The 13,967-nt window shown below is 36.2% G+C and overlaps 1 protein-coding gene across 5 annotated transcripts in view; it reads left to right on the forward strand.

Annotated features, from left to right (window-relative positions):
- The window catches only part of SCAF8 (SR-related CTD associated factor 8), a 167,276-nt gene that overhangs the window by 54,275 nt on the left and 99,034 nt on the right, over nucleotides 1-13,967 (forward strand). For 3 of the 5 annotated variants that reach the window (XM_064447068.1, XM_064447071.1, XM_064447073.1), the window contains 5 exons: nucleotides 78-208; nucleotides 1,775-1,919; nucleotides 2,439-2,519; nucleotides 3,127-3,348; nucleotides 3,972-8,290. In XM_064447068.1, the coding sequence (XP_064303138.1) occupies nucleotides 78-208; nucleotides 1,775-1,919; nucleotides 2,439-2,519; nucleotides 3,127-3,348; nucleotides 3,972-5,671 (2,279 nt within the window). In that variant the 3' untranslated portion in view covers nucleotides 5,672-8,290. Of the gene's footprint in view, nucleotides 1-77; nucleotides 209-1,774; nucleotides 1,920-2,438; nucleotides 2,520-3,126; nucleotides 3,349-3,971; nucleotides 8,291-13,967 lie in introns of those variants that run through there. The other 2 variants (XM_064447070.1, XM_064447069.1) reach the window with 1 other exon arrangement.

The following is a 13,967-nucleotide window of genomic DNA, read 5'->3' on the forward strand; positions in this document are numbered from 1 at the left end:
GGAAGAAGACTTTTTAGTATTTAAACAAAAATAACACATTTATTTTCTTTTTATATTAAAAATATACCTTTTTAAAGAATGGGAAACAGCCAGAAGCTCAGAAGCTGCTAAAGAAAATACTCAAACTACGCAGAGTGCTGCAGTTGATAAGAGTACAGTTATTACAACACAAACAGAAGCTTACACGCAACCAGTTACTATGCTGCAGGTTTGTATTGGTCTGAGTTAGCAAAAAGCCCACAGAACTGGAGGGCAAACTTCTTAGTCAATACAGATAATCTTTAATGCTGAGTTAAAGTACTTAAATGAAAAATATTCTAGTCCTGCATCCACATGTGTTTATCTCTGAAAATATTTTGGAGTAGAGTCAGTTGCCATGGTTGAGCAAAATCTTCAGTTTTGTGTACAACATATCCCAAACTTGTGTCCAATTTGAAATGAAGCTTAAATGTTGAAGACAAAGCAATTGTGAAAAACAAATGAACAAACAAAACCCTGGCACTTTAGTTTTTTAAGGAGAAATTAAACTGAGCTTACAGGAAGTATTTTGCTTTTAGAGCAAAGCATCTTTCTGTAAACTAAGCAATGCAGTAATCTTTTCTCACTTGTGCTTGTTTCTTCTCTACCTATGTGTTCTTCCCCATATCAACTCTGAATATAGGTTTAATTATTTTCTCAGTAATTTTGGGCAGGATTTCATAAGGACAGTCTTAACTTTTTTTAAAGATCTGATTATACCAGTAGTGTACTGTTGCACTCTATATACGGTAATTCGTGAGAGCCATTGATTCTCTGCTGTATTTTTTTCCCTTCTGCTAAAACAGAATTTTTATTACCATCCGGTCGATAACAAGGTATTGTGGAAGGCTAGAATACAGTGTAATTTTTCTTGAGTATACTATTCTACAGATGTTTATCAAGTATAAATACAAATGCTTTTTGTCAAAACCTTTAAATTCTTTTTATGACAACAATGTGAAATTGTAAAATGAGAAGCAGTTGCTTAATACAAAATTTTTGGTATTCATATTATTACTGGTTTGTCTTTCCTAACACATGTAGACATTTCCAATACCTGAGCTGACATAAAATTACTGTGAAAGTTAACACCTTTGCATTTACTTGCACTGAATTTTGAGCTTTTTTCTTTTCACAAAAATTGTATTCAATCTTCTTACTTCAACTGCCTCCTAGAGTACACTGTGATCAGTATATATTTAAATATATATTGTTTTTATTCTGCTGCTAATTACTTGTAATTATGCTCCACTGTATCAAAACACAAAACAGAAGTTTGAGAAATATTAAGTAATTTTCAGGATTTCATCAGGATTATTAGCCTTATAATTGTGGACACTGAACTCAACTTTCCACTACTGTTCTGAAATACATATATTTTTCCAGTGAGAACAGAATCACTGTTTTCTAAGTTCTCTCAAATTGCCACACTATCTACATTTTCCTTCCTTTTCTCTCTCCCTTTCTCTATTCATCTCTCTCCTATAGGTACACGGTGTTTAACTGTGTATTTTTCTGTTCTTTTTAGAATAAAGAAAAGATAGTATAGGATTCTTCCAATGTCCTTGTTTACCTGTAGTGTAGGTACCGTTTCAGAATGCAATTTTAGTTCTTCAGGGTGTTCAGAATATATACAAAGCCTTTGGTACATTTAGTGCTTAACATGAATTGCAGTCGAATCAGTTTATCCTTCTTTTAATGTCATTGAATACTGTTAAGTATTGAAGTTGCTTGTTTTTTCTTTCCCTAAAAAAAGATTCCAGTAGCCCCAGCTGTGCCTGCTGTTAGCTTGGTTCCACCTGCGTTTCCTGTCACAATGTCTGTCCCTCCTCCTGGTTATAGCGCAATTCCTCCTCCACCCTTCTTGCGGGCGAGTTTCAACCCTTCGCAGCCGCCTCCAGGTAAGTTAGTGAAAATGAAGTTGAGTATGTAATGAGTACACTCGGTTTGCGTGCTTCTATGTACATCATGCTGTGTATAGTTTTCCATCAGCTACTGGTTAGTGTTTGATCCAGTCGACCTTCGAATCTTTAATTTTAATCTGGTATGAAATTTCTTATGTCTAACATTATTTTCATCAGTCTATTCTGTCAAGAATAGGCATTACAGCAGAATTTTTTTTTAACTTCGATAAAAATGAAAATTTAAAAATCCTTAAGATTTATCTCCTTTCTTTGGAAAATTCTGAAACTTTTAATATTCTTCTTTGGATAGTGCTGGCAGAAATCACTTCTAAAGACGCACATGCAGATCATCTACTGTAAGGATGAGGTTGTTTTTGAAAACAACTACCGTTGCCTCTTCATGCATTTGTTGTTTGCGAGTCTTCAGTGATGCAGCTTTTCACGATGATAATGTAGACAAACTTCTACTGCAAAACTTTGTTTGCTTCCCCTGTAATTTGCCTTTTTTCCGTATAGGTTATATGCCTCCCCCAGTTCCACCTGTTGTCCCACCACCTGTTGTCCCGCCACCTGTTGTCCCACCAGTTGTTCCAACACGTAAGTTTGATTTTTCTAATAGTTGTTTGCGTGTTATGAAAAACTTATTTTTTTGATATACTAATTGCTATTTAATCGAAAGCAAGTTAATCCTGTATAATGGAAAATACCAACACAGAAGTTATTGTTTAGCTGGTTTAAGCAGGTATTGAGAAAAAGATGGACAGAGCTTTTCAAGTTGACTGAAAAATTATACTTACTGTGGAGTTACTGGGAGATTAAAAATGTGGCAATTTAATGATTTATTATTTGTATGTACAGTTCAATATTTGAACCTGTCTGTAACTGATGTATCTGAGCTATTTGGTGTTAGTTACTGAATAATTTACAGTAATTTATTTTTGGTAGCCTTTTAACTGTATTCATTTAATGTTTAAAAATATATGTTAAAGGCTACTGATTGCTTAGGTTGCATGCAGTTCATGGTCTCTACAAAAAAAATTAAATATTGCCGTGCTGATTGAGGATAAGACATTATTATCAAAAAATGTAACACTTAAGGTAATCAATTTCGCTTATTCAGATTTATCAGCCTGACCTCTGCCAAACTAATCTTGAAGGCTTGAATATATGATTACTGTGATACACCCATGTTATTTCTCTACAGCTTTAGTACAGCCGCCATTACCAATTGCACAAGAGGCGATGAAGGATGTTCCTTTTACTAGCCTTGTTCTACCAGTTGGCACAGTTACTAGCAATCTAGCTACTCCAACGTTATCTGCTGGAAGCGTTTTTAATCCTCTGCCAATCAGCAAACCAGAATCAGATGAAAAGGGATCACATCTTACAGATCTTCAGATTTCTTCCAGTGAAAACAATAGATCTGGTAAGAAATGTCTTTATTGATACGATTGCATACAGGAAACATGATACTTCATAGGTTTTCTTTGCAGATCATTGTCCATTGCACTAATAACTTCAGAGTAGGAAGTTTTAGGCTGGGTATCATTATCAGTTTAAGTTGGAGGAGTGGTGGGAATTGTCTTTGTCATTATCTGATCATTGATTTCTAGCAGCTTATGCTCAACGATGTTGTTTTTGTAGACTCGAGAAGTAAAGCTGAGACTGGAAACCCTTCAGAAAACTTAAATACAATACAAGCGGCAATGGAAAGGAGCAGGGGAGGGTAGAATAGGGTAACACTTATAGAATTACATCAAAGATTTTAATGCTTCCCATGCATAAATTGGGTGATGACTGTGGCGTTTGTCAGTTTTAGACTGCTGTACATTCTATGTAGAGATGTTAATTTCTGTGGCATAATGTCTGTTTATCACCAATGTGATTAAAATGATGTATGTTCATCATTGTAGAAACTGAGACAGACCTTGTCAGCAGTATCATCACTGAATGCATTGAGTGAATATGGATTAATTTGCATTTTGGTTTGAATGCTGTGTGTTACGCTGGCATTTTCTGTTAACTGTTGTTCTTATTGCTGCATTGTAGTGCAAAGTGATGTGTCGAGTAGCTCTGGACTTGTTGGAGGAGTGCAGCCACCCAGCGTCTCAAGCAGTTCTGGGCTTACTGGAGAAGGGCAACCACCCAGTGTCTCAAGTAGCTCTGGACTTGCAGGGGGAGTACAGCCACCCAGTGTTTCAGGCAGCTCTGGACTTGTAGGAGGAGTGCAACCACCAACTGTTTCAAGCAGTTCTGGTCTTGCAGGAGGAGTGCAGCTGCCTACTGTCTCCAGTAGCTCTTCTCTTGCTGGCGGAGTTCAGCCAACCAGCGTCTCAAGTAGCACTGGACTTATGGCTGGAGTGCAACCACCAAATGTCTCAAGTAGCTCAGGGCTTCTAGCTGGAGTGCATCCACCCAGTGTCTCAAGCAGCCCTGGCCTTCTGACAGGAATGCAGCCAGCCAATGTCTCAAGCAGCTCAGGAGTTCTGGCAGGAGTACAGCCACCGAGTGTCTCAAGCAACTCTGGGCTTCTCATAATGCCGCCACCCAATGTTTCAAGTAGTTCTGGACTTATAGGAGTGCCACCACCAAATATTTCAAGTAGTTCTGGACTTCTGGCAATGCAGCATCCAGCTGGGGTTCAAAATATGCCTCATTTAAATATTAGTAGTCAAAGGATGCCGGGAATGCCTCTCATAGATATCCGTCCAGGCCTAATGCCTCATTCGCCTGGACCAAGGTTTCCATTAATGCAGCCAGGAATGCCACCACAGCGTAGTATTCCTCCTCCAGCAATCCTTGATCCATCTCTTCACCCACCACCTCGAGGTCCGTTTCCTCCGGGAGATATTTTTAATCAAACAGAAAGACCTTTTGGAACACCAGGAAGACAAAGTATTGAGAGTATTTCTAATCCAGAGAAAAGACTACCACTTGGAGGCGATAACATTCAGCAGGAAGGAGACAGAGATTATCGCTTTCCTCCAGTGGAAAACAGAGATAATCTGAACAGACCACCTCCAGTGGATGTCAGAGATTCTGTTGGACGACCACCAGTTGATCCAAGAGAGGGTATAGGAAGGCCTCCAGTAGATGGAAGAGAACACTTTGCAAGACCACATGTAGACATGAGAGAAAATTTTGGAAGACCAGGTATAGACAACCTTGGTCGAAGAGAGCATTTTGGTTTCAATTCAGACAAGCACTGGGGACAGAGAGGAGATTATGACGAAAGAGAGCACCATGCCTTCCCTATTTATGGTGGCCCCAAAGGCTTCCATGAAGACAGAGAGAGGTTTCGGCATGTAAACTATAGGTTTGATAGTAGAAGTGGTCCCAATTGGAATAGAGGATTTGAACAAGATGCTCACAGAGATTTTGATGACCGCAGAAGACCCTGGGAAAGACAGAGGGATAGGGATGACAGAGATTTCAATTTTTGCAGAGAAATTAATGGGAACAGGTTTGGAAGAGACAGAATGTCAAATAACTGGATCCCCCCTCCACATCCACGGGTGTTTGAATATTTTGATGGGGCCACTTCCCAACGCAAAGCCGATAATATGCCCCAGGTAAACGGCGAAAATACAGAGACAGAAAGTCAGCCACCAACTGCACAGGTGCAGGATGATCCAGAACTTTATGAAAAACTGACATCTTCCGTCGAGATAAACAAAGAGAAGAGTGACACAGAAGCTGATATAGAAAGTGAACCAGTGGTAGAAAGCACAGAAACTGAGGGGACATAATCATCACTCAGTAGGTAAAAGATACCTTTTGTAAAGTTGTCATCTCTCTGTAATAGATAAATGGCTGACTGGACCGTAGCAGTACACTTTTATCTGCCAGAATTAAGTTAATCTGATGTTCATGTTCATCTTTCACTTAAATAACTGTACAACTGACTTGTATAGAACACTGTTCTTAATTTGAACATGGTAGGTAAACTTTTTTTTTTTAATTTCTCTGGTAAAGCATAAACTTGCCCCCACTTGCTTTTAATTTCACAAAGATAAAATAACAGCTTGTCAAACAAAGACTTCCTATGGAAGACAATGGAATTTTTTAGATACTACCCTTAGGTTGGCTATCGAAATTGTTATACTTGAAAACAGGTGCTGGTGTATCTTGTCCGTGTTTTTAGGCTGCTGCAGAATTTTACAGTATAGACAAAGCTGTGATATTTTATGTTCCTACAATTCGGCACAAAAAGACATGGCCCATGTTATTTAAGGAGCATAACACAGAGATTAAAAGTGGTTTTGTAAAATCTACACTATAGTCTCTGTTTTCTCTAAAGTAAGTGTTTGTGATTTGTTCCTCGTACTGCAGTGGGTTTAAAAAAAAATTAATGAAAAAGTACATTTTAATGTTGGGTGCATTTTGTTTTTAGATGCCAATAAAGCATATTTGTTTGATAACTGTTCTAGGTATTGTATTTTTTTAAAAACCTGCAAGCTCTAAAAACTTGGAATCAGCTATGATATGTGCTTAGCTAGTTGTTGCAAAAGGTTTATATTACTTTTGTAAGACCAATGCAACAGTTATATGTTCAAGAAGCGTATGGTTTTTACATCAAAAATCATGCAGTCATATTAGTTTATGTAAATAACATATGTATGTAAATATTTGTGTAAACTGTTTGTAGATACTACTTTCTGTGCGTGCCTGTGTATGTGCACGCACTCACAGAATATTGTAGACAGTTCAATAAAATTGAAATGAAACTAGGTTGTAAAAATTTGCCTTTCACCTTCTTTAGGTAGTAAGATAACAAAATTTATTTCACTGCAATATCATCAAGCTTATATTTACATTCTCATTCTCATTGTTATGATGTTCTTACTACTTCTAGAAGGTGGAACATGATATACTGTAAGAATATATAGTAGGATTTTAGCTTACTTTTTAAAATGCAGATATGCACGAAGCCAAAATTTAAGCAAGTATTTGCATTGTCTTATTTTGTAAAATATTTGGTATTCTGGATAGATAGTGGTAGTGTTCAACTACTTTGTGGTTGTTTTTAGTGACTCAAAGTCCAGAAATGTTGCACGAAAAGTAAAAAGCTGTTGTTGGTCTAAAAAACCCTACATGTTTTTAACAGAAATAAGGGGGGCTTTGTTTTGATGGCTTAATATTGAAGTAGAACCTCTTGTTAAATTGTTGAGATGAATTGGCTGCTTAGGTAAATTAGTAGCGCTATTCTCTCCCGTTTCACCTACTTTGCTGCTTGTGTGTCCTTTAAATTGCTGGTGAAAGATACGGCTATAGGGTAATGTCAGATTTTCAATTTGTTCCATGCAAGTGCATTTCACCAACTTCTTTCAACATAACTTTTGTTAAAATCCTGTGTCTGAAAGCATCCTTTCCCTCAGTTTTGAGAAAGTTGGTTTTCCCTTGCATAATAGGATCCAAAGGTAGATTCTGTCACATGAATGCCCCTTCGGTAGAAGAAGCATTTTTAGCTCAGATTAGAATTTTGATCTGAGTGCTAACATGCAAGTTTTAATTCCCGTTCTGCTTCCCCCAAAGGGACGAAAGTATGAGAATATCACATTGAGTGTACAGCATAAACATGCCTTTGAATGTAGAAGCAAGTTAACGCATGTGCGTGTTACCTTCTCCCTCTGGGAGGTGGGCTATTTTTTCACGCTGTGTCATGGTTCAGTTTTTCAATTACGGGGACTTTTTATTCTGGATAGTAAACAAACTGTCAGCTTAATGAAGGTAGCCCTTTGAAAGAGTGGACTTGAATGAATGATTCTTTTATCTACTGTGCAAGTAGTAGTCATTAGGATGTAGTGAGGTATGCATTAAATAACTATTGCTTTGTAATAGACCTTGCTGATGTGTTTATTACCAGAACGTGTCTCGGGAGTTGAGATGAACAATGTTTAAGGTAAAAGTACCTTCATGGGCAGACCTTGCCTCAAAGAACTTGACTGCTGCTGCTGCACCACCTACTAGTCATACTCTGGTCAGGTGGATATGGTTGTGTGAAAGTCCAAACACACAAAATAGCGGATCCTTTATGAACTTAAGGGATTTTCATTATTTTATTTTATTATGTGCAGTTTGAAAAGGCTTCAGTCATAGACCACATAAATACTCAGAACCAAACACATATTGGCAGTAGCTTTACTTTTCCAACTTTTTGTTAAATGCCTCCTGAAAACTGAAAGTTAATCTGTTTTTCTCAACTGGGACTAGCAGTATGCTAAATTGCTCATAGTGTGATGGTTTAGGTAAATTACCAGGTGAGAGATGTTAAAGAATTTGGTTGGTAGTGGTATAAAACAATGTAACATTTAATGATTTTTCATCTTTGTTAATATCTTTCAAGCATTAATAAATTGGCTACTGTACATATGTGTTATACCATCAATTTCTAACTATTCTTTTTTTGTAGAATAAAAGTTTGTCATACAGTCTTCGCTTGCATCATGTTTACAGCTAGAACCGTTCCATTTCTTATTTCATTTGTGTAGTGTGCAGACAAATATTACCAAAATAGCTGTATTCAGAAGCTCAGAAGGGGCTTAATATTACCAAAATAGTACCGTTTCTTTATCTCGCCAGTAGGAATTTTTAAGTCTTTCAGAGTTTGAGTGAAGACATTCCTTTCTCACTGTAGATTAAGCCATTGTAAGCCAACACGTGCACTGAAAGGAGCTGTCCTGAAACCAGACCAGTTCTTTGATGTGGTTCATGGTAGTGACGTGTAATTTTTGCCAATGCAAAGGAAAGAGTGAGAATGGGGCAGAAAGAAGATGGGGGGCAGACATTTGGGCAGTTCTGGTTTATGCCAGTTTAAAGCTTGCTCTAGTGATGAAAGGTGTCAATTCTAGCAAATGAAGAAGCTGATCTACTATTTATAAAAGTAACATACATATTGAAAAATATTTCAGGCAGTTTTGCAGGCAACCCAGTATATTTAGGCATGCATATTTACTTGAAAACCTTATGCATTAGTAAGTTGATTGATGTATTTATTACCTTTTTAAACAGCCTGTGATTCTGCTCTCTCACTGTACTGTATTTGAGCAGAATGCTATGTCCATAAGGATTACAAAGATGAAACGTAGCCTTCATTTGCTGTAAGGACGTGATTTCTTTGCTGAAGCCTTTTTCTGTGAAATATTGGTACACTTTCATTTTTATATGTAGTGCTTCACACTGTTATTATAAACTCAAGAGAATAGATTCTGTTAGATTCCTTTGCTTCAGTAGAGTACTATACCATTCTTCAAGCCATTTCAGTGATTTAAATGGCTTTATTTATGAAGCTGAGGTACTCTTACCCTGAATAAGGCAAGACGGGAATACTGTAATCAAGCCTGTAGTGTGGCATGTGCAAGCATTACTTAAGCACAGTTAGACAGTTTATGTGATAATTTTCCATAGAAGGTATTTATAAAATAAGCAAATTTACTGCGGAATTCTCTCAAAATAGAGTGTCAGCGATTTTGAAGACGTGCAAAGATACATTATGCTGGTCAGCAGTTAAGGTACTCATTTTCTTGATTCATGTTCCCCTAACTCGAATCTTTGGATCATTTGATTTGAAACTGGTAAAAATTGATTCCAAATTTCATTCTTTGTGTTTTCATTAATGGATTTTAAAAGTAACATAATAACAACGGTGACTTTTTTGTCTCTTGATACTGGGAGCTGTACTGATATAACTTTAAAACCCATCAAGAATAACTAGCACAGTGTTTGTTACTGTTAATTCAGGTAATGAAAGAATCTTTCTTTTACTGTTGAATTCTTCATTAGTCACATTTTCCTTTCAAGTGCTGAGCTTTATCAAGTAAGCATGTACTGTGAAGCCATCTACTTGTGTAGATGAGATTGATTTAAAAGGCATAAAGGCAGGATATTCTTTTTTAATTTGAAGCTGTTTGAACAAGAATGGCAAAAGCATCTTTCCACCCTGTTGCTTTACTATATTCATTCGCATCACCAGAAGCTTTGCAAGGGCAAAGAGAATATCATATTGCAAGACTTTCTTAATTGTAACTAGACGTAAGTTTCTCCTTGAAGGGTCCTCTTAGTGACGTTATTCGCTCCACTAAGTCTATACAAGTTCTTTGGGTACTCCATTTTGAATTTTATTAATGCATTATATGATATTTCATAGTCAGGAAAAGTCAAGTAGAGCTACAAAAAAGAAAATTCAAGACATCTCTTTAAGAGTAATAACTTCCAGCACATATGCATAGGATCTGAGAGGTGATTCTTGTCAGTGATGGGATGGTATGAAAGTCTGTTAATAGGGTTTTTGTTGAAGTTGGTAAACTCTAAAATTGTATTTGTCATAATTCTTGTAATTCTTGGAATAATTCCTTTATATCTTGCATGAACTTGATGAAAAAGGGTAGTAGCCTTATTGAATATCCTACTTTTAGTATCTTTTGGATGCTCTGCTACCAAAGATTAGAGGAGGGGAAGGGCTAGTGGCCTGTGCACTCTTAAAAATCAAGAGGTTGTTAAGATATGTTGTGCAGTTGAAGATTAATGTATTTTCTCCTTTTAAGATGCTTAAAATGCGCATTTCAGCACTTGCATAGTAACAGGGATATTAGTGGTGTCACTGGCCTACTAATGATATTCGGTACTTTGTAGTTTTTCTTTTGAAGTTAACTCACTAATGCTAATTTAAAATTTTCTCCTCTTCCTCCCAGATGAAATCATACTAATAACGCCCTCAGACAAGGGACTATTTTGTGCTTTACTAAAAAAAAAAAATAAAATAATCTGATGAGAGAGTATTTTAACCTGTAGGTAGGTTAGTTGAACATTTTTTTTCCTTCCTGATTTAATGCTTCAGTGGTGCAATTTTCCTCTTGAATGATTTTGTGTATGCATATCTTCGTAATAACAGATATGTGTTCACATTAGCATGTATCAAGCTTTCTCTTAACATGCAGAAAAATTGTGAGATTCTTTAAGGTAGATGGCTCGATGCGTTTCTAAAACTAAGGTAAAATTCACAGCCATATTGATTTGTATACTGGAGCATTAGAATTGTGTGCAAGCCAGTGCAAAAAAATCCTAATAGGTGAACAATATTAAATGGATGTAGAATTGTTAACTCAAATGTAGGTCAGTAGGATTCACATAGGCAACAGGTGCTGGGACTTTGGATCTGAATGTCATTTCCACGCTAAAGGAGAGATAGTTTTATAATTACATCTGGGAAAATAAGAAATATAGTTTTTTCCTGATAACAGCAGGAATAAGTAGAAATAATTCTGCTGCTTAAAGTCCTTTCTAAAAACCCATCCTCTGTCATCTAGTCAAAGGAAGCTTTATCATTGTCACTTCAGTTGGTCAAGGGGAAAAATTACTTTAGACTTCTGCTGTTTCTGAGGTAATCAGATCTCATTCAGCAATGCAGTGAAATGCAGTCTTAAGTGTGCCTTAAGTTTTTCCCTCTGAAAAGGAGCTTGTATTTCAAACTTCGGACAAGAATGTGGACAAAGTCAATAGATTTTTGTCTGTAGAATTTTAACTGTAATTTTGGGTTCAGTGATTTTCTTCAAGAAAACATTTGGCATTTCAGTAGTGTAAATACATAAATAATAAATGGACACTCAATTTTAAAAACATTTACTGAAAATTATACTGGTCTGTCCAGTTAATTTTTCATTTATTTTCATATGCTTGCATTATGTTATTTTGTCAAGTGGTGCCATCACAGAATTCCTCTTGCCACAAATTAGCAATACCTTTGAATTATGTAGTTCAGTTGCATAATTGAATTATTTAAATCCAAGGCAATCATAAGTCTTTGCATTGAAACTCACAGATTTCGTGTACAGTATGGCTACAAATATAGGTAATTTACTATTGGGAACCTTACTGTTCAAGCTCTCTGTGATCAAAAGTAAAATACTGAAAACAAGTTGAAATGCTTGCTGATTAATGGGGAATTTTGTTATTTATTAAAAGCAAAATAATGGCATCTTCTCAAATTTCATGTTAATTAAGATTTCACCATATTAAAAATGTGAACTTGATAGGCTGTAGTTCTATGGATTGATAAAATTAGGCAAGCCATATTTTTATTAGAATGTAAAACCTTGAAGTAGTTAGGATAAATATTGTTTATACAAAATATTGAAATATAGTCATTAAGTTTTTGTGTACATACTGTCTGTAGTTTCTGTGTGTACACTTTATACATGCTTTACACCTGCAATCCTCATTGCATGATCAGAACTACTATGGGAAAGGGGAAAGTGGCAGACACCAAAAATGCTGTACAGGTTGGATCATTATGTAAACCAGTGGATAGATAACGCTGTTTTAGAGGCAACAGCTTGTTATCCCAATTTGAAATCAGGTAAAACCTCAGGTACAAATCTTGAATAAACCTTTCTCTTTTTCTTTTTTGATTTAATAAAAGCTAATGCACGCATTCTGATTAAATTCTGACTAATTAACAAGCAAGCATCCAAAAATTTTAAGTAGCCCTGAGCATTTTTCTTAATGTTGGTTGTACCTTAATTAAAAACAAACAAACCCCAACAAAACAAAAACAAAACCCCAGGAAAGTGTAAAGATTTGTAAGACTAAAAGGTTCTTGGAGAAATAACTTGATACAAAAGCTGATATCCCTATTTGCATATTTTTAAGTAGTACGTAAAAGCATGATAAAGAACTACCTCATTTGCAAGGAATGTGCTGAACTTCGGTGTCAGTATAAAATCCAAGATTTTTTTTTTGTTCCTTGCCTGTATTATTGCCCAGTCCAAACACTGACCTTGTTCAGGTTCTACTCTGAACACTGATTAGAGGATATTCTCATTAATGCTTATGTATTTTGTCTAATATGTAATACATCATGTGTATTACATCACTGATACAGACACAGACAGCTAGTGAGAAGTTGGGAGTGATGTTTGGGGCAAGACCATCAGAGAAATCAGAAGAGGAGATTACAGAGTTGTGTGAACCATCAGTCTGAAACATCGCCGTTGAGGAATGTCTGCTTAGTACAGAGATAATTACTGATTGCTTTTGAGTATCTCTAGTTAAAAGGGTGTGTTTCACAACAGTATCCCAGTTTGGGAAGTTCTAGCTACAGAATCATTTGCTTTCTGCTATCTGTAGAAAATAAAATTTTCTTGATGAAAATTATTACACTACCTTTCATGTTATTTCTCAAGGCTTTAAAATAATGCTGCTTCAGTGTTAGTACTAAACCAGTATGTGATATATGGCCTCACTGGTTTACCAGTGGGACATTTCTGTTGGCTTCATTGGATCCAGAATTTCAAACACTTTGCCTTGTGTGTCCCAGTTTCTTCTTCAGTGGCCTTTAGAAAAGCTGGTGGTAGAAGATTAGCTGGCTCTGGCTTCATTGATTTCCTCCCCCCCTTTAAGCCCAAAGCCTTCTAGGGGATAATTTTTTTCTTTCAAATTCTGTTCCCCAGTGTAAGTATTTATGAGCAGGCAGCCCTAATAAAGATTGTTTTGAGATTCTGAGAGTGTGGTGGAATAGATTGTACAAAATGTCTGAAAGCCATTTCAAATTTAATTTCAAAAGACATTTCAAGTATATGCAAGCGCTGTCCTTGTCTAGTCCCGTGCTAGGAAATTCATGGAGTGAAAAGAAAGCAAGCAAATTAAAGCTAGTTTTAGACACATCGGTCTTATCGTCTGGTTCCCCCCAGATGATCATACTTTCGAAGTAGGTCTTTTCACTGCAACACGTAGAGCAGCCCTATAATACACGGTCACTGTTCTTTGTTTAGAATCCATTATGTCCTCTAGCTTTCTTTTCCCCGTCCACTTACTGCTTTTTTGAAAGGTTGTATTTTATTTAAATAGCATTTTTTCCCTTCAAATGATTTAAAGAAAAATGAATGCACTAGGTTAATAAAGTTCTCTTATTTCATTTTAGAATGCAATGCCTAACTCTCCTTAATAAATTTCCTTCTCCAACGAAAAGTTCTTACATTTCTGTATTAACTAGAATAGAAATAAGAATGGATGACATGTAAAAAAAAGAAATAAAATTTTTATCCAAAA

The sequence above is a fragment of the Phalacrocorax carbo genome, chromosome 3 (assembly GCF_963921805.1).
Source record: "Phalacrocorax carbo chromosome 3, bPhaCar2.1, whole genome shotgun sequence".
NCBI classification, from domain to species: Eukaryota; Metazoa; Chordata; class Aves; order Suliformes; family Phalacrocoracidae; genus Phalacrocorax; species Phalacrocorax carbo.